Source organism: Sinocyclocheilus anshuiensis, unplaced genomic scaffold (genome assembly GCF_001515605.1).
Source record: "Sinocyclocheilus anshuiensis isolate Anshui unplaced genomic scaffold, SAMN03320099.WGS_v1.1 scaffold912, whole genome shotgun sequence".
NCBI lineage: Eukaryota > Metazoa > Chordata > Actinopteri > Cypriniformes > Cyprinidae > Sinocyclocheilus > Sinocyclocheilus anshuiensis.
In genome coordinates, this window is record NW_015549618.1 from 549,655 (window position 1) to 575,187 (window position 25,533).

The window sequence follows — 25,533 nt, forward strand, 5'->3', positions numbered from 1 at the left end:
AGTGATAACACTCGTTGCCTTCTCTAGTGCAGCTCAACCAGGTCTCGTCCCATTCGTCGATATTTGTGATATCACAATCCCAGAAATATGCGTTGTAGTCCAAATGAGTCGTTCGTTGTAGTTTTTGAAAAGTGATTTCTGTTAAATAAAATATCTCCTTTTGAATTGGACTTTGAGGTTTGTAACTTTGCAGATCTTTTTTATGCTCAAACAGCAACATTACAGACCAACTAAAGTTGAAAAAGTGAAAAAGCATAATAGGACCCCTTTAAAACTCACGTACATTTATTGTCGGCGCCGATAGCCTTATGGGCAGCATGCCGACATACAGCGCCATTGTGTTACGGGCTCGAGGACCTTTCCCGATCCCACCCCCCTCTCTCTCCCACTTCGCTTCCTGTCAATTCTCATCTGTCCTATCACAATAAAGACAAAAAATGCCAAATAATAATAATAATAAAAAAAAAAAACACATGTACATTTATCTTTTTCCCAATCCACTTACATGTTTTTGATAAGAAAAAATCAGAAGGTTTAAGGAGAAAAAAATATATAAAGAAAATAAATACATTTTCTAAATGTTACCATGCAGATAAAACAAGGATGCATTAAGCTGATCAAAAGTGACAGTAAATACATCTATAATGATAAAATATTTCTATTTCAAAGAATTCTATTTAAAAACATTTTGTGACCTTTTGAATTTTAGTGTATATATATGATTAAATAGATAATAATTAAATAAATAACACAAAAATAATAAAAAATACAAAAAATATGTAAAAGAAAAATTTCAGAGTTGCAGTAATATTAATTTAAGACCTATGAGCATAATATTTATTATATTAGTTCCAAAATATCTCATAGATGTGTCTGCTTCTGGTTTTACTTTACTTTCACAAGGATTACTTTGAAAAAAACACCACAATGATTACTTTGTCCAAAAATAAGTTTAAAAAGCATAAATTAAAGGTGCAAAAGGTGATTGTCTTCAGAAATTTTTTTTGTTATGCTGGTTGAAAGTCTCTTCACATCCCGATAGCAATCATTAAGTTAAGTGGTCTAAATGTATTTATATATTCTGTGGAAGGCGTAGGACCAAGAAATGTTCGTCCAATCAAAACGCTAGTTACGAGCATTTTGATTGGCTTTAATACCTGCCTGTCAACATATGTATTTGCATACCTCTGCGCACCCTGTTCGCGCAGACAGGATACGTCATCAGCGTGTTCACGTACGCTGTGCAGACAGAGCGAGAATGGGAGACAAACATCAACAACCTGATCTTCCTTCCTGGTATTGTAGTACTGTTACTAACTGTACTATAAAGTTTTCTCACCGGTGAATGACACATGATGTATATGCGTTCAGGGGGCGTGGCTTTGGATGGCGATTGCACGGAGGGTGGGACGTACGCTTTCAGTGCTATCAGGCTAAAGTTAGCATTTTCCAAGATGTCCTACTGCACCTTTAAGTAAAATAAGTATAATTACATTTTTTGTATTTGCGATTTGTATTAGCTCAGTGTAGGTCCAGTGGAAGGAGAAAAGGCCAATTCGTACTCACCAGGCAGCAGCATTACATTTGAAGTGAAAGGAGACCCAGGGGCAAAGGTCAGCCTGGTTGCTGTGGATAATGCCATCTTCCTGTTGAGTAAAAACCGTCTGACGCAGAAGAAGGTAAGTGATGATACAGTTTTCACTCCAGAACCTTCTCCAGAGTCTTGTGGATACTCATATCTCTTTGATTCAGGTGTGGGAGATGGTGGGTCAGGGTGATATGGGCTGCACCGCAGGAGGAGGCAGGAGTAATATGGGTGTTTTCAGTGACGCAGGACTGATGTTTCATTCCAGCACAGGAGCATACACGGACTACAAAAAAGGTCCTTCACATGCATTAACATTTAATATATTTCTTCTAAAATAAATTTAATTACGATGGAGGCTTGTCTCACAATTCTGTTTTCATTTTTTTTTCAGGATTCTTTGATTTTTACTGGCGTTTATTTGAAGTAGAAATATTTTGCAACTTTATAAACATCTTTACTGTCACTTTTGCTCAATTTAATGCAACCTTGTTGAATATAAGTATTAATTTCTTAATAATAAAATCATACTGACCCCAAACTATTGAACAGTAGTTTATATAAAACAAATCCAAAGTTTCAGAATTAGGTGAAGCTAATGAGGATAGCAGCAACACAAAATCTCATGAAATGGCTTTTAAATTTTAATTCCAAAATTACAAATGTATCATCAAAAGTCCAGAAGGAATATATTTATTTTGGCAGTACACTGGCATACTTTGCAAATGCTGTTAGTTAATAGATTAATGTTAACTACTAGCCATATAGCTTTAGGCTATACAGCCTTTTTAACATTTTGCCAATAGTTAACAAAACAATTTATTGTCGGTTAAGTTTAATGCATTGTTACACCAGTGATACCATATATCATTGGGATTACATTGAGATGTTGTTGAGGGTGAACTTGACCTTCAGCATCCACATTCCATTCGCCGTTCTTGGTTTCCAACTAGTTGATTGCTGGGACGAAATGTTCATCCTCTTCATTGCGATTGTGACCAAAATCTTGCACTCAGTCTAGTTCAAAAGGCCTCATTTTACCAATCCAGTCAACTCCCATAGAAGAGCCATTTTTGGTTTCCCAAAGAACCTTTCAACGAACAGATCCATTCCTAAAAGATCCATTTATTTGTTAGTGAGAAGAACATTTAAAAAATTCGAAGAACCTTTTTCCACTATAAAGAAACTTTTGTGCATTGGAAAGATTCTATGGATGTTAAAGGTTCTTCATGGAACCATCGATACCATTAGAGAACCTTTCATTTTAACAATGTATTTTCTTTGGTTTGTTTGGAATAGATTGTTCCAGTAGATCTAGAAGAAGACGTTCTGCTGCCAAACTGCAGCTTAGAGAGCAACTGGGTGAGTTGGCGTCCTCATTAGAAATTCTTGAAAATTTGGTATGTTACAGTTTGTTAGAAGCGGTGATATGAAAGTGTTAGCAAAAGCTCTAGTGAAAGGTAAGCTAATTTGCTAGGTTATCCTAAACATGTTCTTTTCTCTCAGAGAAGGCACATTCTGACGAGTTCCTGCAGAGATGTTGTGTGGACGGCATGAGGGAGATTCCCATGCCGTATTCCTGCTACCGTCGCTCCCTCTACATCACCGAGGACTGGAGCTGTGTGTTGGCTTTCCTTCGCTGTTGTGCGGAGTACAGAGGAGAGGAGCTCGGTGTCGTTACCAGACCTCCACCAACCAGGCCAGTGCTTATTGGTCTTGCTGGGCGTATGGGATCTAACGTCGTTGCAGCTCGTGAGGACAGTTATGATGAAAACATCAGAGAAGAAGAAGAGGAAGGGGAGGTGGAAGAGTTCGATGAAGATGATTTAGCTGACTTAGAGGACATTTACGTGCGCAGCAAGTTCTTCGAGTCGTGGCTGTGGACTGACATTAGATTACCCAGTGTCACCAAGTCTGATGGGTAGGAGTTTGACCTTTGACTCAGTATAGATGTCTCACTTTTATCATGTTCAGTGATGGAAGTGTCTCTCCATGCTCCATGCTTTTATTCCAGGTTGGCTGTACTTCCAGTAAACACTGTTCTTCCTGACAGCATCACTCAGTGGGGGTTTCTAGCCGTCAGTGCTTCACCTCAGACAGGCAAACGGCTCTGTGTGGCAGAGCTTCTTCAAAACCACAGATAGCAGAATCTAAATCTCTTGCACTCTTTTTTTAGTGCAGCCAAACAATAGAGCGCAATTGCTTTTATACAAGTTCTATAAGCTAGAGAAGAATATAGCCAATATTGTTTTCTTACAACTGATACAGATTGTTTTTTTTTTTCGTGTGTTTTAAGTGTCCTGTTACTTGAAATGCAGAATCCTTTTATTTCTGTCACAACGGCTAAATAGTTACAATCAAAAGATATGAATTGCAAATATTATTTTAATAATTATTTAGCTTTTATTACTGCATGTCAAGAATTTCTGCATATGAATTATGAATATTTTAATAATTATTATTTAACTTTTAATAGTACATGATGAGCATTTTTGCATATGAACTGTGAATATAATAATAACATTTAGATTTTAATGCTACATTTCAAATGAATTATGTATATTTTATTAATAATTATTTAGCTTTTAATCCTAAATGTCAAGCATTTCTGCATATGAATTTTGAGTGTTTTAATAATTATTTAACTTTTAATAGTGCACGTTGAGCATTTTTGCATAGGAACTATAAATATATTAACATCTATTTAGATTTTAATGCTACTTGTCATGAATTACAGATATTTTATTAATAATGATTTATCTTTTAATTCTAAATGTCGAGCATTTTTGCATATGAACTATGAATATAATAACATTTATTTAGATTTTAATGCAACATTTATATATTTTTAAAATATTTTTCATGAATGTATATTTTATTAATAATTATTTAGCTTTCAATTCTACAGCATTTCTGCATATGAATTATGAATATTTTCATATTAGGTATTTAGCTTTTAATGCAACATGTCAAGTCTATCTGCATAAGAATTGCAAATATTGTATTAATAGTTATTTAGATTTTAATGCAACATGTTCAATATATTGACATATGAATTACAAATATTTTATTATAAATTATTTCGCTTTTAATGCTACATGTCAAGCATTTCTGCATATGAATTAAAATATTTTTATTCATAGTTATTTAGCTTTTAATTCTACGTCAAGCATTTTTGCATATGAATTAAAAATAATTTTTATTATGTTTAATTAGTGTTTAACAATATTAACAACATTGACGAGAAAAAGAAATAAAAAGCATTTGACTATATAATTTTAAAAAACGTATAAAAAAAGGAATTGTCAAAATTATTGTCCCTGAGAATGAGATTGAGAATGAGATTATTCCTGGTTTGTGACCGTTTTACAGGTTTCTGTGTAGCTGAACCATATAATGTCCGGGCGTCAAAGTCGTTCTTCATAGATCTGCGGCTGCCTCACTCAGTGTCTAGAAATGAACATGTGGAAATCAAAGCTGTGGTGCACAACTACAGGAACTCAACACTAGAGGTCAGTTTCACAACATCACAAAACAACCACGCTTTAGTTTATTTTATGTCCTGACTTGGACACTGTGTCTGTTTGCAGGTCTTGGTGATTCTGGAGAAGACAGAGGACATGTGCAGCGTAGCATTTAGTGGACAGCACAGACAGCAGGTTTCGGTACCAGCCGGCTCCTCCAAGCTGATTTCATACACCATCATCCCTCTTAAAACAGGAGAGCTCCCTCTACAGGTCACAGCCGTCGCAGCCTCCTTCATGGGGCAGGATGCCGTGAGGAAGAATCTGCGTGTGGTAGTAAGTGAGCTCCTAAAACCTGCTCTCTCTCACACCTCACGCATAATATTAGAAACATGTTATATATGACGATAAATCTTGTGTTTTAGGTCGAAGGCATCCAGACAATTAAAGTGAGGAGCTTTGTGCTGAACCCCTCTGAGAAAGGAAACAGCGGTAAGACTGGCTGGAAATAATGAGTTTAAATGTGATAAATGTAATGGCAAAATAAAAAATAAAAAATCTATTAATTTTTAAAAAGTCAGTTTTATATAACAGTATAAATTTAATAAGATTTAGGATATCAAAATTTAATTAAATAATAATTATATATAACTATATAACACAATATAAATGGGTCTTTAAGCATGAAAGCATGATATAAAAAAATATGTGTGTGTGTATAATTTTATAATAAATATATTAAACATAAAGCAGGCATACAATGTCATAAGACATTAATATTTGGTTAAATTTCGGTTGCGACGTCGGGTGACCAAAATTCAATGTTAATTCAACATCTAATGTCAATTTTAATTTGATGTCCAATACCAACGTCAGCTTACGTTGATATTTATTGTTTTTAGGTTGTGTAGCCAAAATCCAACATTAAGTCAACATCAAATTGGCGTTAAATACTGACGTCAATCCAATTTTCATTCTCAGCCAAAATGCAACGTCTGTCTGACATCATGTCCAACATCAACCTAACGTTATATCGACATCCCGTGCCTGCTGGATATGCACAAAAAAAATATCATGCTCTTAACCTTTCCCCACAGAGTGCTACACAGTATATATGAGACGTTATGCATGAAAAATATGTATAAGTAATAAAATAATAAATGTAAATTGTACAAAATCATGCATAAAAATATTACATATTTATTATAATTTGTATTATGTATAGTACTATGTATAATCTCTCTCCATCTCTCTATATATTAGCAATATCACACTCGTAACCAAGGGATATGGCTGTATATAAGCACAGCTACGAGTGTGATAGTGTTTATATGACAGTTCAATGGCACAAGTGTGTAAATGAAAAAGAGACAACAACAGTGTCTTTAAAAACCCTCTTTTGTACAGAACTACTGCCTTCTGCCATGGATTCAAATGTAAAGTTGACTGTTGAACAGCTGAGCCCAAGCCTCCGTTACTAATTCCAAAACGTCAATTTAGAATTAGTAATGAAGGAACGTTAAGTTTATTGTATTACTGTATTAGAAGATCACTGTATTATGTAAAGTATTATGAGAGACTGATGGACTGAGCAAGTGTGATTACCTGCATCTGCATCTGAGCATTCATTCTTCAGATCAATCTCATATTCACAATAAAACATTAGTTTGAATGTCCGCTGAGGAACATTCTATCTATCTATCTATCTGTCTATCTGTCTGTCTGTCTGATGTATGTATATTTGTTTGTGTATGTGTAATAATTCATTAATTATATGCTTTAATTTATACAATAATAAAGCATTTAATTTATAAAGTGCTTTTACTCAAAAGTGCAACTGTACAAAGAATCATATAATAAAACATGCTAAATACAATTATAAGCAGATGTAAAATGTCCTTAGAGACCTCTTAAAACAAGCCAACACTGGGGAATTTGTATATATATTTTGTTATATATATATATTTGTTGTTGTTTTCCTCATCTCAGCTGGTAGTCAGCAGATAGAAGTGGAGAAGATGCAGTTGGACGCCGTTGTGCCAAAATCTCTGCCGGAGACATTTGTCAATGTCAGAGGTTTGACATTTTATTAAGCCATATTCATAACATCATAGTAATTGAGTATTATCCCTCAATTACATTATGGATATTTGATTGTCATGTTAATATGTCGACTGTCAAGAATTTCCCAGTTTGTTTTTTAAATGTCATTTCTTCAGGTGATTTGCTGGCAGACAGCATTGATAACTCTATTAAGGAGGACTCTCTGGCAGCGTTGATCCGGATGCCCGGCGGGTGTGTGAAGCAGAACCTGGCCAGAATCACGCTGCCCCTCATTGCCACCCATTACCTGGACCGCAGTGGAAATTGGGACGCTGTGGGAATAGATCGCAGACAAGAGGCCATCAAATACATCCAGACAGGTGCAATGAGACTCAAATAGGGATGAACATCACCATTCATTCAGATATTTATCCAATAAATTATTTTTTCATACTCAAGGTATGAAAATCAACTTAATTACCGGAAAAAGGATGACTCGTATCCTCCCTATGCCAAAGAAGGCACCAGCACATGGTATTAATGCCGGCACATCACTGATTACAGCTTCACGTTGAACATTTCCCTGTAGAGCTCATCTGTTTTTTGTCCATCTCAGGATCACTGCATACGTGGTGAAGGTTTTCTCCATGGCAAAATAATTTATTAGCGTCAATGAGAAGCATCTGTGTGGCCCTCTGGTGTACCTGCTCAAGAATAAACAGCATCCTGATGGATCCTTTCAGGAGGACAATCCTGTCTATGACACCAGTATGACGGTGAGAGTTCATAACTGTGATTGCATTAATTGGAGTAGTTTCACAATAATCAATGAAAGGGTACAATACTAACACATGTTGTATGTTCGCTGTGTTGTGATACAGGGAGGTCTGCAAGGCTCTGAATCCAGAGTGACCGCATTCATGCTCATTGCTTTGGCAGAGGCACAAAATGCTGTTACCTGCCAAGAGCCAGATCTTGACATACAGGTAACTTCAGTCTTTACTCTTTAAAATTGCTAAAAACATCTGAATTAAACAATAGCTAAATTGAATAATTAGAATAAAATAAAATACAGTTTGGATTGGTGGTATGGTTCTGTTCTGGGCAAGAACTCCCTGCGCATCCATGCAGCCTAGCATGGATAATAGCATGGAGAAGCAGCAATAACCCTCCTAGGGTAACAGAACAGAACCAGCATAAATGTATTGCAGAGATCATTAATGTTCAATAATTTAATGTATACATTATAGAAATTAGCCTGATCCAAAAGAGAATCAGAAGGCTGAATCCTGACTGGATGAAAGGAGGAATTGGGGATGGAGGAGGGTCATTAGCTATTGAGCAACGCAAAATATGCTGATAATACTGAAGGACCTTAAATATGAATGCTGAGATAGGCGTCATATTCCTATAGGTAGACGTGGATCAGCTGAGAGTCAGCTGATGCAAGCTTGACTAACGTGACCTGCCAGATCTAACGCTTTGCTTGATAATTAGGACAAGAGAAAAATTAAATTGGAACTAAAGAAAAATTAAATGGTTGAAACAGTAGCTGAAATTAAATCATTTTAAATTTTGTCTAATATATGAAATACATATAATTTTTATTATATAAACAGTAAATTAAGTTCAAATGTTACTTTGTCAAAAAAGAAAATACAACAAAGTTAAGAACATTTTAACCTTTTTAATATTTTTTAGGAAAATATTTAGCAGCTTTTACAAAAAGCACCTTATTCAGTGTACCCACAATACTGAAGGGAGATCCACCAATGAAAAAAATTAAAATAATAATGATAATAAAAAAAGCCCACTTTTTCAGCATCCTTCATACCTGAAGTATGTTTCCCAGTTTCCTCAGAAAATCTAATATTAAGTAAACAAAAGTACAAAACTAATTCATGTTGTATTACCAGGCCCAGTGGACTACTGTATTATAAACATGTTCTTACATGTTCAGTGGTACTGATTTTATTTTCTCCATTTAATTGTTGCAGGACAAGTCCAGAAAAGCAGCGTTGTATCTAAGGGAGCATTTTGCCCGGGTGAAGAGGCCGTACACAGCGGCTATAGCATGCTATGCTTTAGCAGTATCCAACTATGGCTGCATGAAGTGCATGTTAATAAATTTAGCCTCGCCTGGTACTTAGCCTTTGGAAACAAAACATATCTAGCTTTGTATTGTCCTGTCTTTCTCATCTTTCTTTATTTTCCATCAAACAGATCGTACCCACTGGCCTGACTCTAGTAATTATTTCTTCACGCTGGAAGCTACTGGCTATGCATTGTTAGCGCTGATCAAAGGTGGCCACATGGAAGAGTCAGCGGCCCCCTTTCGATGGCTGAACGAGAAGCATGGCATTGGAGGAGGATACGGCTCTACACAGGTAAAAACCACAAGAAAACCTTCACTAATTGTCTCATATTTGCATTTGAGGTACGTTAATGTTCATTTTTCTCCCATCAGTCCACTATGGTGGTGCTACAGGCCCTGTCTGAGTACCTGGTGAAGAGGCCTCCTTCTGACGACCTCAATCTGTTGGTGCAGCTCAGTGTTCCCGGTTGCAGTGACGTACGCTGGACCTTCAATCCAAAAGTGGCATATGTGGCCCGATCTTCACGGGTGCGATCTTTTGTCTTTCAAACTCTGGAGTTATTATCAGTGTTGGGGGTAATATGGAGTTAGGCAATCTGATTACTTTTTAAAGTAACTAGTAAAGTAATGCATTACTTTAGAAAATATCTGCGTTAGTTTTTCAAATAAGTAGTGCCAGTTACATAGTTTTCCCATTTATTGATTGACAGCTCTCCTGTCCCCATGTTGAGAAATTGTAAGTGCAGAGGCGTTGTTTGCGGTGTGTGAACATGATGCTTACTGTTGTTCTAGACTAAACTGCTGACCTTTGATCATCCAATAAGATAAGATAAGAAATGCATTACTTTCCATAAAAAAAGTAGCGTGATTAGTTACTTTTTTTGGGGGAGTAAAGCAATATTGTAATGCATTACTTTTAAAAGTAACTTTACCCTACAGTGGTTATTATACTGCCAAATGTTGGAAGCGCATTATTGTAACTCAAACGTACAATCAAGTAATGCATGAGTGAGAATTTCCTTCACTCCTGCTCAAAACTGGACATACGTTTTTAAATATACAGAGCTCTCTTATGTATTTATATTGGTCAGATATTGTGTGTCCCAACCAATCAGTATAGGCTTCCACGACTGGCCAATGAAAATACCATATGAAATCTTATTGGATGAGAGTGAACTGGAATAAAGGTTACATCTCTCTGGTTCCCTTTGACTTTTTGGATTATTGCAGACAATAAGCTGAAGTTTATGAACACAGCTTTTATGACTTGTGAAGCCTAAATACACTCCAAAGTCACTTGACTGTAACTTCACCACCATTAAGCTTCAACAACTCTTTCAGTCTTCATTTAAAAACATTTTCCTGAAAGTTTGAGTTTGCATAGTTTGCAAGAGTGTGATTATAAACACAATGAGGCTGTGAAGCAGATTAATGAGTAGATGAGTTTACCTGTTTGTCATGATGACGTTTAATGTCCAGACAACTTCTGTAGTCCCATTTTGCCACTTGTTCACAATCGCCTTTTACAATACAAGTGTCACGATGCACACACACGAGGAATGAGGAGACGCTGGAGAATACTTTACCAAGACTTTATTTTCAGGAACCAAGGGAGACGAACTCAGGAAGACGTTTAACAGCGGACAGAGAACTAGGGACTGGGAACACTTTTTATACACACACAGGAGGAGGGGATGACGAGACACACCTGGGAGCAATGAAACATCATGGGAAACACCTGGGACAAATTAAACATGGGAAAGGAAGAAACATGAGGAGCAAAACAACCACAAAACACGGAACAGAGTCTGACAACAAGTAGGAAAAGAAATATATGAAATGGGAAAATATGAACGTGAGCTGAGAGAGTCATGCTGATCTATTACATGGATGTATTCTTGCATTACAAAAATGCAATTTTGACATTTGGCAGTATAATAACGCTATAGATAAAAGAAAGGAAGTTTGGAGTAAAATAGAGTAACTCAATTTTATTATCTCTTCCAGGTGCCTCTTGACCAGAAATTCACAGTGGAGGCTTCTGGGAAGGGCAAGGGAGTTTTGGAGGTGCTAAATGCCCACATCTACACCAAAGTGTTGAAGTAGAATATAAAATCAAGACGTAATTTAGTTATAAAACTTTCTCTGTCGCGCTTTATGCATTTCAGGTAGTGACGGTGTACCACCAGCTTCCTGATGTGTATGTGAACAGCATGTGTTACGGCTTTCAGCTGGACGTCTCCATCGCTGAGACTAATGGTGCGTTTTATGATTCCTTACTGTGTGTAAAAAATCATCTTAATTTTAATGGTAAAAGAAAAATGCTATGGTAAAACCCTTACTCTATACAGTAAAAAAACTGTAATAGATCTACTGGGACAATGACATGTAATGACAATGTAATTTTATAGTGAAATACTGTTAAGGATTAGTTCACTTTAAAGGGGTGGTTCAGTGTTTTTTTTCTAGGCTTGATTGTGTTTATGAGGTGCAGTCTAACATGTGTTAATGCTTCGTTTTTTTAAAAACGCATTATTTTTCACATAATTTACCTTTATTCCACACCGCTCTGTCCCTTCTCTGAGAAACGCGCTGATCATTTCCTGCTTTTAAGAAGCCCCTCCCTCAGAAATAGGCAATGGGCTCTGATTGGTTAGCTAGCCCAGTGTGTTGTGATTGGCTAAACCACCTCTAGTGCTAAACGTCCCGCCCCTCTCCTCAGCGGCATGTGCACCGGTTGTATTTTAAACAAAGGCGTCGTTAATATCGCTTATCAGTTTGAGCCCGATTGAGAAGCAGAGGATATTATTGAAGAGGATCGTGCAGAACCTGTGCAAGTATGGCTTTTAATGGTAGGCCAATGTTTTTTGTTTGTTGTTGTCTCATACTTTTAGATACGCTGTTATTTGTAAATGCTACTGCTTATGTTATGCCAGAATTTTAAAAGACGATATCTCCGTTTGCATTGAACTTTCGGTTTCGTAACTTTGCAGACATTGTTTATGCTCAAACAGCAACATACACACTAACTAACGTTAAAAAAGTGAAATCGCAATGAACCGCCCCTTTAAAATGAAAATTTCCTGATAATTTACTCACCCCCATGTCATCCAAGATGTTTACGTCTTTCTTTCTTCAGTCGAAAAGAAATTAAGGTTTTTGATGAAAACATTCCAGGATTATTTCGCGTCCATGACTTCACGTAATACGTAATGATGTTGAAAAGGTGACGCTTGACGTAGGCGGAAGTTAGGTTTCAAAAGATTTAAACATCCAGGATACGCACACGAAGTGAACATTTTAAACAATAAACTGACGCAAAGACATTTGAACTTTTGAACGGTGACTGTCGGTACTTCCGCCTACGTCAAGCGTGACCTTTTCAACATAATTACGTATTCCGTGAAGTCATGGACGCGCATCGCAGAGCAGTGCAAGGCGCGCATTTTTGTTTATAAAGCATATACTTTTTTTTTAGAAAATGGCCGATCGTTTCGCTAGATAAGACCCTTATTCCTCATCTGGTATCGTGTAGAGCCATTTGAAGCTGCACTGAAGCTGTAATTTTGACCTTCAACCGTTTGGTAGCCCTTGAAGTCCACTATAAGGAGAATAATCCCGGAATGTTTTCATCAAAAACCTTAATTTCTTTTCTACTGAAGAAAGAAAGACGTAAACATCTTGGATGACATGGGGGTGAGTAAATTATCAGGAAATTTTAATTTGAAAGTGAACTAATCCTTTAATGTACAGTTCTTAGAAGTGAAAAAGAACAAATGATCTTATAATAAAAGATTATAAACAAATGATCTTATAATAAAAGCACTTATATATAGGTAGACATCTTTTTTTTTAGAAAGCTGAATAAACTAATTCACTGCTTTGCACCCCCAAAGGGCTCTGGAGGGATGCCAAGTGAGAATGGTGATTCTGGACATCAGCCTGCCCACTGGCTTTGAGCCTGAAAACTCATTAGAGTTGGTAAGACCAATCTCATGACATAATGTGGTATTACATTAGCGATAGAAGCTAATTCTGTAGCTAACTGTGTTGTAGCCTACCTAGACAGCATTTTAAGGTATACAGGTGCACTCCAAACATCTAATTTTGGGTCTAGTTTTGTCAAAATTAAGCAGCATTGCATGTATCTGTCATGGAGAATTCCCATAATGCATTGCGACAAGCTACATCCAAGGTGGTGTAAATTGAGAAAAAAAGTCAATTATAATATTTATCGTAAATATTACAATAAAGGTTTCATGTTTCATTACCAGTGGACTTTTCTGAGGAAAATGTTTTGTGCTTTGTATTTTATATCAAGTATTGCACTTTTAGCTTAGCAACATGCTAACATCAAACTCTATTGGAATCAGATGTGAGTTGAGTTTGTGTGGTGCACAGAATTGCTGACTATAAAAAGTGCAATCTGACACTTTGATAGTTAGGAGGCTTACTATGTAGGCAGCTACCTACATAAATAGTATGAAGCAAGGCATCTTGTTATAGAAGTGATAATGTCTAGTGTGACTTTCTAGCTCACAAATTCAGTGGATCGCTACATCAACAACTTCCAAGTGGTGGACAACCTGAGCGACAGAGGATCCCTCATAATTCACCTGTTTAGGGTAACCTAACAACCACCCCTATGGTTCATACCTGTTTAACATGATGTAAATGAAGGAAACATTAAATATTTGTCTTTGTCTGAATGTCCCGGACAGGTGTCCAGTACTCAGACGGACGTGATCTCATTCAGACTGCATCAGAAATTTAAAGTGGGTCTCCTTCAGCCCTCCACTGTCACAGTGTACCAGTACTACAACAAAGGTTTATACACACATTTAATTAGCTATGTTTGCTAAAGTGCACTGCTAACCTAAACCCTTAAGCATAATACCTTGGTGTTTAACTTGCCTTACACTGTTTCTGCTATAGGCATGAATAGCTCTAACTCAAGTGTGTTGTTACTTTTCTGACCAACTGAACATGCTATTAATTGCATAGAAATGCACAAGCAAACATTCAGAACACCTTAGCGATATGAGCAAAAATCATTAATGCGATTTAACATACTCATGGGCCACTCATACAGAACATGTTTTTTTAATTTAAAAATGTGAGACGTGGTTTAGTGGAATGGGAAAAACAATGTTTTTAAATGTTCTCTTTTAAAATCTTTTAAGTGGAGTGCTGAATTTTATGTGCAAAACATAAATATTAAAGGTAGGCTAGGTGATCTCGGAGAGGCTAGCAATAGCAAGCTAGCTTTGAATGCATACGATCACACCCTCCCTGCAAATCCTCCAAAACACATGAATGTGCACCGGCAGACCAGAGGCTAACCATTAAAATAATGAGAGATGGCGTTGGTGGAGGATTGAATGCAACCCTGTTAGATTAACTCTTGTCTCATTCACCGGTGAGAAAACATTACAGCACAAAGCGCATAATACTCAATAATAACGCCTTCCATTCTCACTCGGCCTGCAATAGCGTAATGGAACGCGCTGATGACGTATCATGTCTGCGCGAACAGGGTGCATGGAGGTATGCAAATATATATGTTGACAGGCAGGTAGGTCAGCCTATCGTAGCCCTCGGACCGAGGGATATGATTGGACGAGCAATTTATAGTCCTATGCCTTCCATAGATGATATAAATATATTTAGACAATGATTAGACAAGGATGATCTCCTTGCAAGGGACTCTATTTGTAAAATAAGAAAGAATGAAGTACTACTTTCTTACAAAATGAACTCTACTTATCTTTGTTTTATTTACCAGTTAGTGCTATTTATTGTGTTGTTGTGATTACAGTCTCTGTTGTTTCAGATAAACGCTGTAGCAGTGTAAGGTCTCTGTCTTGTGAAACAGGCCCCATAAGCTGTGGATTCACCACGTGAATATCATGAGGAATACGCCTCACACGAGAGCATGGGATTCATGCATGATAAGGAACAGTATTGGGCATGGCTAAGCCCCGCAGCCCCATCTGATTGGAACAGCGACCCGTGGGACGGACTTAAGCCGCAGATCAAAACCCCACTGAATGCTCGCTCGCTGGCACGCTCTCGCTCTCTCTCTCTCTCTTCAAGACTGGTGACAGCGCTACAAGCGCTTCCCTGCCGCAACATCGCGGGACTCCAGAACTCAAATACTCCGTTTGAAACATCGTAACTCTGCAGAACACAAAGCCTTGCTAAAACAGAGACTTTTCAAAGGACTGTTGAAGCCTCTTCCGTCATCAGGCAAACAACCAATGCAACGAGGGCTTTCCTGAAACGACGTCATCCAAACGTCACCTCAGCGACCAATCCGAAAGCTCCGGGGTTCCCTCAGCAGCCATCCAGGAAGCCCGTGTCAGCAACGACATCATCTCAGCTTTTCAGCTGTCAACCAAGCAGAACGCAAGTAAACGAACAAAATCTTATCTCTGCTGAACTGGTGTCGAGCTACTTTAAGCAGTAAACATAAGCTAAAATTCTCTGATTTGTGAATTCTCTCAGGTGAATTGAAACCACTCGTGAAAACGAGTGTTAGAAGTTTGAAACTTCATAAGAACTTCGTCAACTCTCATTCTAAGTCTCCTCTTCTCCTGTCATTGAAAAGGAACATTCCCAAACGCGAACGTAATAACCTTGTGTACACAATCATAGTTGAGTTTTAATCACGTTTATTGAAGGTTTTCCCTGGCTTAAAAGCTATTGTTGACTTTGTTTTAAAATTTAATTCTGGTCCTCAGCCCCATTACTTTAATGCTACGTTGTGATTAATTCAGCTATAACGGCTCTGGTAATTTTAGGGACATCAGTAGATATTATCAATTTGCTATAGTGTATTCAACCGTTCTCTCTAATCACTGTTTTACTGAAATAGTGCTAATTCTCGTGCCGGTGTGTTACTGAAATCTGAGGGCTGCTGTTTGCCGGAGGAACTGCGAACTTTAGACCGCGGCCTCACGTTTCACTCGTAGCTGAAAGATGCTGCGACTGACTCCAAAACCTGCCCATAAACAAACAGTACTGAGATTAGAGAACATACTTTAACCTCAAATTAAATAAAACTCAGTATAACGAATAAAATCCATTTATGTAATGCAAGGCAAAAGGCGTTTCCATCGTGCGGAATTACCGCTGCTGACGCAGCTGACTGACATGATCTCGTCTTTGTTGCGTTGCGTAAAATAATATAATATAATATAATATAATTTTAACATTAAAGACTTTATAATTTAAGTAAAATGTATACAAACCTTTATTTCCCAGAAAGAGTGCACCAAAATCGACAGTGGTAGTGGCCACTCTCTCCTGTAGTGGACTCAAAAAGCCCACGCTCTGACTGTAACTCAGCAGCTGGGTCGTTTCGTCACAGAGGCTCAACTCAGCGGTTGGGTAGAAAAAAAAATGACACAGCAACTTAGTTACGGAAAAACTACCCAGCACCTGGGTAAAAATATTAAAAATAACCCAATAAAATGACCCAACAAGCTGAACCCAGCATTTGGGTTAAAAAAATAACCCAGCATTTTTTAGAGTGTATGATTGCCGCCCCCACTGGATCCCCCAACATCATTGGGCTAGAGTACTGTCATTCTGATGATGCCTGTATGCCATTGGATCAGGGTGCTGTCAATTGCTGAATTGCTGTCAATTGCTGAATGTTGGGCGCTAATAGGGATTTCGCCTAGGGCGTCAAAATGGCTAGAAACGGCCCTGATGGGAAGATAAAATATGGCCAAGACACTCTAAGATGAAACTAACTAGCGGTATGTGAGTACTAAACTAAGATCTCTCTCACTCACAAGTTTATGTTAAAAACTCGCATAAGTTACAAAAACACAGTTGGTTATGTCTGTGAAGTTAAACAGCTGGGAATGAAATCGCATGTTTATATTAAATTGGTGTATTCAGTGACAGCAGTGTAATTAATATTTAGTACCTATACTGCTGTCTATGCTGTTAATAGGACCCAAACAATCAAATAAAAGCAGAAAATCACTCACTGCTCTGGACTGAATAACATCTTTAACTTTAATAAGAAGTCATTTCTTACATGAATGCTGCTTTTAAATGCTCTAGCGTGAATATAAACATGGTGGATTGTGTGCGGCTCACTCAGGGCGGTGTCTCAGCTGATAAGGCAGTGTCCGTCAACAGTTGTGGGTGGCAGAGATGGCAAAAGTACACACATCCTTCACTCAAGTAGAAGTACAGATACTCGTGTTTAAAAATACTCTGGTAAAAGTAGAAGTACTGACTACACTTTTTTTACTCAAGTTAAAGTAAAAAAGTTTGGGCTCTGACATGTACTTAAGTAAAAAGTACCCATTACTACTACCATATTGACACATTAATACAAAATAACTTTTAACATTTTGTTAGCTAATGAATGTATCAAGGATGAACAACCACCATGTAGAGAGGGCAGGACTGGGACAAAATTTTAGGCCAGGAAATTTCACACTCATCCAGGCCATCCCATACACCCACAACAAATTCTGAAACCACAGACAACCCTATTTTTTGTATGGCCATCACATTTAAAAAAAAATGGTTCAAATCTTAGGCTGGGTCCATGCAAAATAATTAAAGGTTCTCTCTTGAACTGCACCTTCACTTCCATTTTACTTTTTAGTCTCTTCACTTTCCATGATATCTCTCTACATCTCACTTGTGTGTGCTTACTTTTTTTCACAGATTTTCTTGTACCTGTCACTTTTCCCATCAGTCATCTATTGTTATGAACAGAACTGTCTCCACCTTGTTGCAAAACAGCCACCTCACTGCATTCTGTTTGCAATAACCAATAACATAACTTTATTTTAGTTTAATTTAAAGTATCACATTATGACCATGTGTTGTTGTTTTATCTTAAAATGAGTTAAATACTATAGATATACTATATAAACTATATTTTCTGAATTGCCTAAATATCAAAATTAGTACAATAATAATTACATCATGACATTATCTTTACAGAAAAATCCTAATACTGAACATGTTATTGCATTATTATGATGAGTCATATTTTTCTCTTACCAAAATTAACCATGGTTTATTACAGTAAAAATATAGTAACCAAGTTTTTTTGGCGGATTGATTACAATCTGTTTTAATTTACAACCATAGTTTTACTAAAAATGCTTAACTAAATAAACAAAGACAAAACTACAGTAGCCTGTTTACAGATGAAACTGACCTGCATTTGAAGTCCTGAACAGATCAGTAGTTTTGCCTCTCTGATCCATCCGGGCGCTTCCACTCCATTCTCGAATCACTTGCATTGATTACTCTGATAGAAACCTTTTGGCGGAGACGCGGAGCACACACGAGCCGAATCGCGTTGCCAGTAAACACTAACCGATTCATGATTTATTAGAGATTTCTTCATTCACCAAATTCAGATTAAAACTAAAGTAACGAGCCTGGTTAAAAAAATATAAGACGTAGAAAAGACATTTGTGTAAAAATGTAAGGAGTGAAAGTAAAAAGTAGTCAGAAAAATAAATAGTGAAGTAAAGTACTGATACCAGAAAAATCTACTATTTTGTAGTATTTGTACTTCTTTCTTCCCTTCTCTGGTGGGTGGGGCTTGTAAAGTGTGACGTCACATTTTATGTATTCTGTGATTGGCTTGCTCTGAGACACTGCTTATGTTTTATGGGGATTAAAAAAAAAAGGAGCGGGTGGATTTTTATCACTATAGGTTGTTAGTGTACACACACTGCCATCACACATTTGTTCAAACAACATGTAAAAGTTAATTTTGCATAATAGGTGCCCTTTAAACATGCAGTTAACAAATTATTATATACCATCAAGAAATCAAGCAACCGTAACCATGTATGATTAAACCAAGCCAAATTATCACCAGAAGTGGCCCAGAGTCTGGGCGAGTTATGCAGAACATGAATCGGCCCAGCTTTACCGCTGTAAAAAAAAACATTTTTCAGAACCAGCTGCCACACTTGGCATGGATAATACATGCCGATTCAGAGTCTGAGCTGCAGGCGCCATGGAACTGCTGAGCTCGAGCCAGTTCATGCTTAATATTTGATCTTCTCACCAATCGGAGGCCAAGAGTGTTTGAGCAATATGAGAGACTATAAGTGTTTTTTTTTTTTTTTTTTGCTTTGGTTTTAGTGGGAGGAGGTATGTTTCTTATTTCAGCTTTCCTCTTGTTGCCAAGTACTCAAACTGAGTGGTCAGTCCAGCAGGATGATGCTGCTGCTTCCACTGTTTTTATGGATACTGTTGGTATCCAATACCCAGGTTTCTTCCCAAAGCTGGTGAGTTGAATTTTAAATATGCTGTTTAGCATGTATTCCAGTCTTCCTGTTTATCTGAATATTTAATATTTAATAAAGAGGTACAAACAGCAGCAGGTCAGACAAGGACAATCTTGAAACTTAATAATTGCTAGTCAATTTTACAAATAATTACAAAAAACATCATGTAACATTGAATTCAACAAAATTTTTGGGTAGAAAGACAAAAATAGTATTTTTTTTTTGTGAAACATACTCCAATAATCTTCGTTTTATTTTCAAAAATCAATCTTTACAGTGTAAATTAAATCTATTCATCACATGAAATGATAGTTTCTCTTCAGATAACTTGTATTAGAATACTCAAATATGGATTGCTTTTACTATGTTTTTATAAACGTCAACGTTTTGGGTGAATAGACAATGGGGGTGCAGAAATCTCTAAGCGTTCATTCATTTCTTTATTTATTTATTGTTTTGAAGATGAACGAAAGTCTTATGGGTTTGGAATGACGTGAGGGCGAATAAATGACAGAAGTTTTATTTTTGGGTGAACTATTCCTTTAAACAAAATGTTAAGTATTTTGTCTGTGTTTACAGTGACAGTCATGTCCTTGACTTGGCACCACAGTAAGTACACAACTTTCCAAAGTCCTCAGTGTACACAAACATAATTAAAGCAGCGTGAAGCAGGTGATCCAGTATGCATGTTTTTACTTTATGCAAAGCTGATAAAGAGTTTGTAGTGAAACTGCATGTACTGTATTCTCTGTCAGGTTTATCATCCTAGTTCCAGCAAGACTGAGGCTTGGAACGAAATTGAACATCTTACTAGAGGCGCACAGCCTGTCCAAGCCAATCACTGTCAAAGTCATTGTCTATACATACCCGAGGAAATACGTCCTGACACAGGACTCTGCCATCCTCAATTCAGAAAACAGCTACAGTGCTCTCAAAACCATTGAGGTCGGGTCAGAGGACCAAGTGTATTTATTGTCTTTGTGTGTAGAAACTAGAAATGTGCCACAACATTTTACCTTTAACTTTTCTAACTTGTTTTTATTTTTATTTTTTTTACATTTTTTTTTAAATCATGTAAAGCTTGTTGAGGTAAATAATTATCATATGGATATATCTGATTTTTTTTTCTCTATAAAATCAATCCAAACCTGTTGCTTTTGGAGACGAAGAAGAATACATTTGTTACACTGTTTGCTGAATTTGGGAGTTTTCATAAAGCTGAGAAAATTATCATGCTGTCATTCCACTCTCATGCTGTCATTCCACACTCATATATCTTCATTCAAACCGATAAACCGGTTTACAACCCTGGAGACACAGGTCAGCTCTTACACTGGACTAAGCACTAAGTTTATGTTAAATTACAAGTCTGTATCTCTGTTACTTCTCACCTTCTATCTCTGAATCTCTCAGTTCATTACAGGGATTTTGTATCCAATCCTGAATTCCAAGCTTTCAACAGCACAATATCGCTTGAGATTCAGGTGACTGTCATTATCATTAAATGAGCTTAATTTGATTTCATTTCATTCCATTACTTAATATCATTATTGATGCTTTTTATATATACCTCCATGGAACAATCAGAACCCAGATGGTATTGTGATATACGGCAGAGCCAATGCCAGTGCAAGCAACGGGATCCTATCTGAAAGCTACACCCTTTATACTGTGGTCAAGTATGCAAAGAGATTTGTGTTTCGCAACTGTCAACTAACTCTTATTAGAATATTAGTACACTGTCTGCTAAATATCTGCTGACACTTTATTTTGATGGTCTCCCAACAGACATATATACTGGCTATAAGTTACGTTGCAAGTACATATCAACTTATTCTACTAATCCTAACCTAACAGTCTAGTTAAGAGAGTTAGTTGACATACAAATTTACATTCCCTTTCTTTAGCATTTATATTTGCCTCAATTCATTTTTGAGGTACCAGAAGCAGGGCTATGGTTCCCTGTATGTATCACAGCAATGTTGGTTAAGCAACTTCGAAATTGTGCTGCCTTCAAGTGCGCTTAGGAAACTCGTACCTCCAAAAGTAAACATTTGATGTGTGAAATAGCTAATTGAATTTTTTTTTGCCACTTTAGCTACTGTACACCAATTCTGGAACTAACATTTTTGTTTTTATTTCCTAGAGAGGGAAGATGGAAAGTTGTTGCGAAGTTTGATAATGTTAAAGAAAACACATTCAGCGCCGTGTTTGATGTAAAGAAATACGGTAAGTTATTTATATTTTTCTTAGTGCAGACATTTACCTACTGCCATGCATGGTTAGAATAATTTCATTTCTCCTTGTTCCCAAGTTCTCCCGCCATTCAATGTCACTTTAACCCCAAAGAAATCCTACTTAAGCCTAGATGAGGAAAAGTTGGAAGTAGAAGTCACAGCCAGGTGTCAATCAGAACTGCTTTCACTGTTACTCAAAACTCACCTAAATTACAACCATATTAAATGGATGTTATATTAGCTCTAAATGTAATTATTGGGCTTTTGTGTTGATATTTTCTGAAGTGAAACTGTGCAGTTGTTATAAAACTGCTATAAAATTTTCAGTGATAGCAACGAATTGCCAGATGCAGACCTCTCACAATTAACTTTCTGTTTGACACATAGGGGCTTTGGCCCTGGCTAAAATCTTATTGGCCTATTCCTGGTAAATGTTTGTTTATGGAAAGCATCTGAGAGAGGGGCTCTGGCCAAACCCTCCAAAGTTAAATGAAACTGCTCTACAAAACAACGGCACACTGTAGCCCTGTGGCACCAGTCGCTTGGAGAAAATGTCTTATATAAACATAATTATTGAAAGTGCATAATTTTCATATGCAGTGTAACTGTTTTTATAGCAACTCTATAATCATGATTCTTCTATATATTGTAAGCCTCTGGTAATGGACTGATGAGTACCATAATTCCCCATTGATTAAATAAATTAAGAATTACAAACATTTTTTTGCATTACAAGTTTTCTGAAATGTTATGTTTAAATATGCAAATGAGGTATTATCTAATTAAATATGCACTAATTGTATCTAATTGAACATTAGATAAAGTCAGGTTCAAAATTCTTGTTTCATTTTGTAGAGTCAAAGGTTTTTACAGAGGGAATTTGGAATATCTATTTTTAATCTCAAATCAGAAAATACAGTCAACAGCCAGAAAAAAGAAAAAAAAAAATCCACAATATATCTATGAATAAAATGTATAAAATCAGGCAAATGATATATGAACAAACCTCTGTGTAAAAATCTTCTAAAAAGAAATGAAAGGTAATTTTCAGAAAACAGTCGTTAACGATATTTATTATTAGATATTTAAGTAAGAGACACAAAGTCACAAATAGATAAAATGCAATTAAATAAACGTTTACAGTATTTTGGATGTTTTCTTTTCACTAATTAGAAACAAGTTATGCCAAATAGCCCAAAATCTCAAAACTGACCAGTGCATAACAAAACAATGTTTTTGTCTGTCTGTGACTTGTCTTAAATTGCTTGAAAAGAAAGTAGTAAGTTTGAGGTCTTGAATCCACCTTTCAAGGATACAGAGTCATATTAGGCCTCTTAGGCCCCCCTCTTTAAAAAAAATAATAGAATCACTACTGGTCTTCTGACAGCATGGTTTAACTAGTTTAACATGTAAATGATAAACATTCAAAACTTAAAAATATTATAGAATGAATCACTATGTGTCCTCTTCCCAGGTATCTTCATGGCAAACCAGTGAAAGGTGTTGCATTTGTGCTGTTTGGTATTGAAATAAATGGTGTGAAAATGAAAATAACATCTATGAAGCAACTGAAAGATGTAAGTTAAAGAGAGTGAGAGGTGTGTGTAAGAAAGATAATAAATGTATTTTCTATTAAAGATTTAACTGTTTATTTGCAGCTAAAAGGAAAAACTGTTAGTTTGACTATGGAGGAGATAAAGAAGGCCTATCCTGACACAAACAGCTTACTGGGGTCTTCTGTGTATGTCAAAGCATCAGTAATGACCAGCTCAGGTGGGAGATCATTACCCTTGAAATGAGACCACAATTTTGTAATAAATATGTAGAAAACTAGCATGGTGATATTTTTATACCTCCAATATTTTAAATAAATTGCAAGCTTGCTTTGGCCAATCATAATTAATATAATTGTTAATAATCAATAATAATGTTATAATTCATAATTAGAAGTACAAATCAATAGCTTCTATTGTTTTGTTTTTTTAATGTTTAAAGGAACACTCCACTATTTTTGAAAATAGGCTCATTTTCCAACTCCCCTAGATTTAAACCGTTGAGTTTTACCGTTTTCGACTCCATTCAGCCGATCTCCGGGCCTGGCGGTAGCACTTTTAGCTGCAGCTTAGCATAGATCATTGAATCTGATTAGACCATTAGTATCTCACTCAAAATTGACCAAAGAATTTCAATATTTTTCCTATTTAAAACTTCACTCTTCTGTAGTTACATCGTGTACTAAGACTGACGGAAAATGAAAAGTTGCACAGCTGACAGAATAGCATACGCAGTTTGCGTTCAGTGGATACTCTCCAAAATGGCACCAGGGTGATGTGGAACAGACAAATTGTTGAATAAAGTCGTTATTTGTTTTCTTTGCGTACAAAATGTATTCTCGAAGCTTCGTAATATTACGGTTGAACCCCTGATGTCACATGGATTATTTTACCGATCTCCTTGCTACGTATCTGCACCTTGATCTTGGTCAGTGTTGGGGGTAATATATTACAAGTAACGCAAGTTATGTAATCAGATTACTTTTTTCAAGTAACTTGTAAAGTAACGCATTACTTTTTAGCAATTCTACGCAGACCGCAAGCTCTATGATTGGTCTGCAAGAACCCCTCCCTCCATATGTACTTGAGTTTTGTGTGTGTTTATGTGCACTTTAATAGCCTACTCTCAGATAAATGAGGCCTACGATTAATCAGATGCAAATATAAATACAAAACCAGTCCTAAATGAAAGAAAAGAAGTTGACAAAAACATTGAATCCAGTATTTGGTGATAATATAGCATAATGAGTGATTTATAAGCTTTTTTTTGAGGCCGGGTCATTTTTGCCCTGGAACATCACAAGTGTAACAAGGTGAAAAATCTCCCTCAGAAAAGTATGAAAATGATCAAAAATTTTTTTAGAAGTATTTATACCCTTTGTGAACAAAGTCACAAAATTTCAGTCCAATGCGATAACATTAACTAGTATTTTCGGGAAAAATAAAATTTTCTCAGAGCAAAAAGGACCCGAACACCACATGAGGGTTTTAAAAGAACCATTTAATGCACCTCATAGAGCAAAGAGCATTTTAATAATCTAAAGAATCTTTTGTGGAATGGAAAGATTCCATGGATGTTACAATGGATGTTACAGACAGAAGATTTTTCTAGGAAACATAGATGCCAATAAAGGGTGTATATGTGTGTCTTATTTTGGTAAATATGTCCGTACATTGGCAGGTAAAAACAGCTCTTCCTGGTGTGAATGCAGAAAAGCAAACTTTAGAGGAGATGCCTCTGGAGCCATATTTTGGTTTTGACGGCTACAGTAAGAACTACCTGCACATCTCAGTGGGCTCCAACAAAGTGGCGGTGGGCAACAGTCTTATCATCAAAGTGTACATTAAAACCACCTCACCAAAACACAGAAAACTTGTGAAGCAGCTGACGTATGCTGTGAGTGTTGGACATTTTGGGAAGAGTTAAACATGACTGGAATACAGTAGTCTTTAAATATACAGTGCTCTCTTTTCCTTATTTCTTCTGTTCTGACCTTTTTTCCTGTCTAGGTTTTGAACAAAGGGAAAATAATAACAGCTGCCAGGGTAGATGTAGGATGCCAGGATGTCACAAATATTCCTTTGCTGGTTACCACAGAGATGCTACCTTCATTCCGGCTGGTGGCGTACTATATGTTGCCATGGCAACTAATTGCAGAAGTGGTGGCAGACTCAGTGTTTGTGGATGTGGAGGATCAGTGTTGTGGCTCAGTAAGTATGTTCTGAACAACTACTTTGGAGAATATATGTGGCCTACTCGTTATAGA

General features: G+C 36.6%; 1 protein-coding gene and 1 pseudogene across 1 annotated transcript; both read left to right on the plus strand.

Moving 5' to 3' along the window:
- The window catches only part of LOC107659333 (venom factor-like), a 26,617-nt pseudogene extending 12,930 nt beyond the window's left edge, over nucleotides 1–13,687 (plus strand).
- A 5,689-nt stretch (nucleotides 13,688–19,376) lies between these two features.
- On the plus strand, nucleotides 19,377–25,312 carry LOC107659295 (complement C3). The gene is made up of 12 exons (XM_016448182.1): nucleotides 19,377–19,476; nucleotides 20,056–20,085; nucleotides 20,232–20,426; nucleotides 20,603–20,796; nucleotides 20,890–20,960; nucleotides 21,064–21,155; nucleotides 21,623–21,705; nucleotides 21,791–21,878; nucleotides 23,188–23,290; nucleotides 23,372–23,486; nucleotides 24,948–25,163; nucleotides 25,277–25,312. The coding sequence occupies exons 1-11, from the start codon at nucleotides 19,406–19,408 to the stop codon at nucleotides 25,025–25,027; spliced, it is 1,122 nt and encodes a 373-aa protein (XP_016303668.1). The 5' UTR covers nucleotides 19,377–19,405; the 3' UTR covers nucleotides 25,028–25,163; nucleotides 25,277–25,312.
- The last annotated feature ends 221 nt before the right edge of the window (nucleotides 25,313–25,533 follow it).

Coding starts and splice junctions, on each gene's coding strand:
- LOC107659295 (XM_016448182.1), top strand. CDS start 19,406: ATGATGCTGCTGCTTCCACTGTTTTTATGGATACTGTTGGTATCCAAT. Junction 21,156..21,622: donor ACCCTTTATACTGTGGTCAA/GTATGCAAAGAG, acceptor TTTATTTCCTAG/AGAGGGAAGATGGAAAGTTG. Junction 21,706..21,790: donor GTTTGATGTAAAGAAATACG/GTAAGTTATTTA, acceptor CTTGTTCCCAAG/TTCTCCCGCCATTCAATGTC.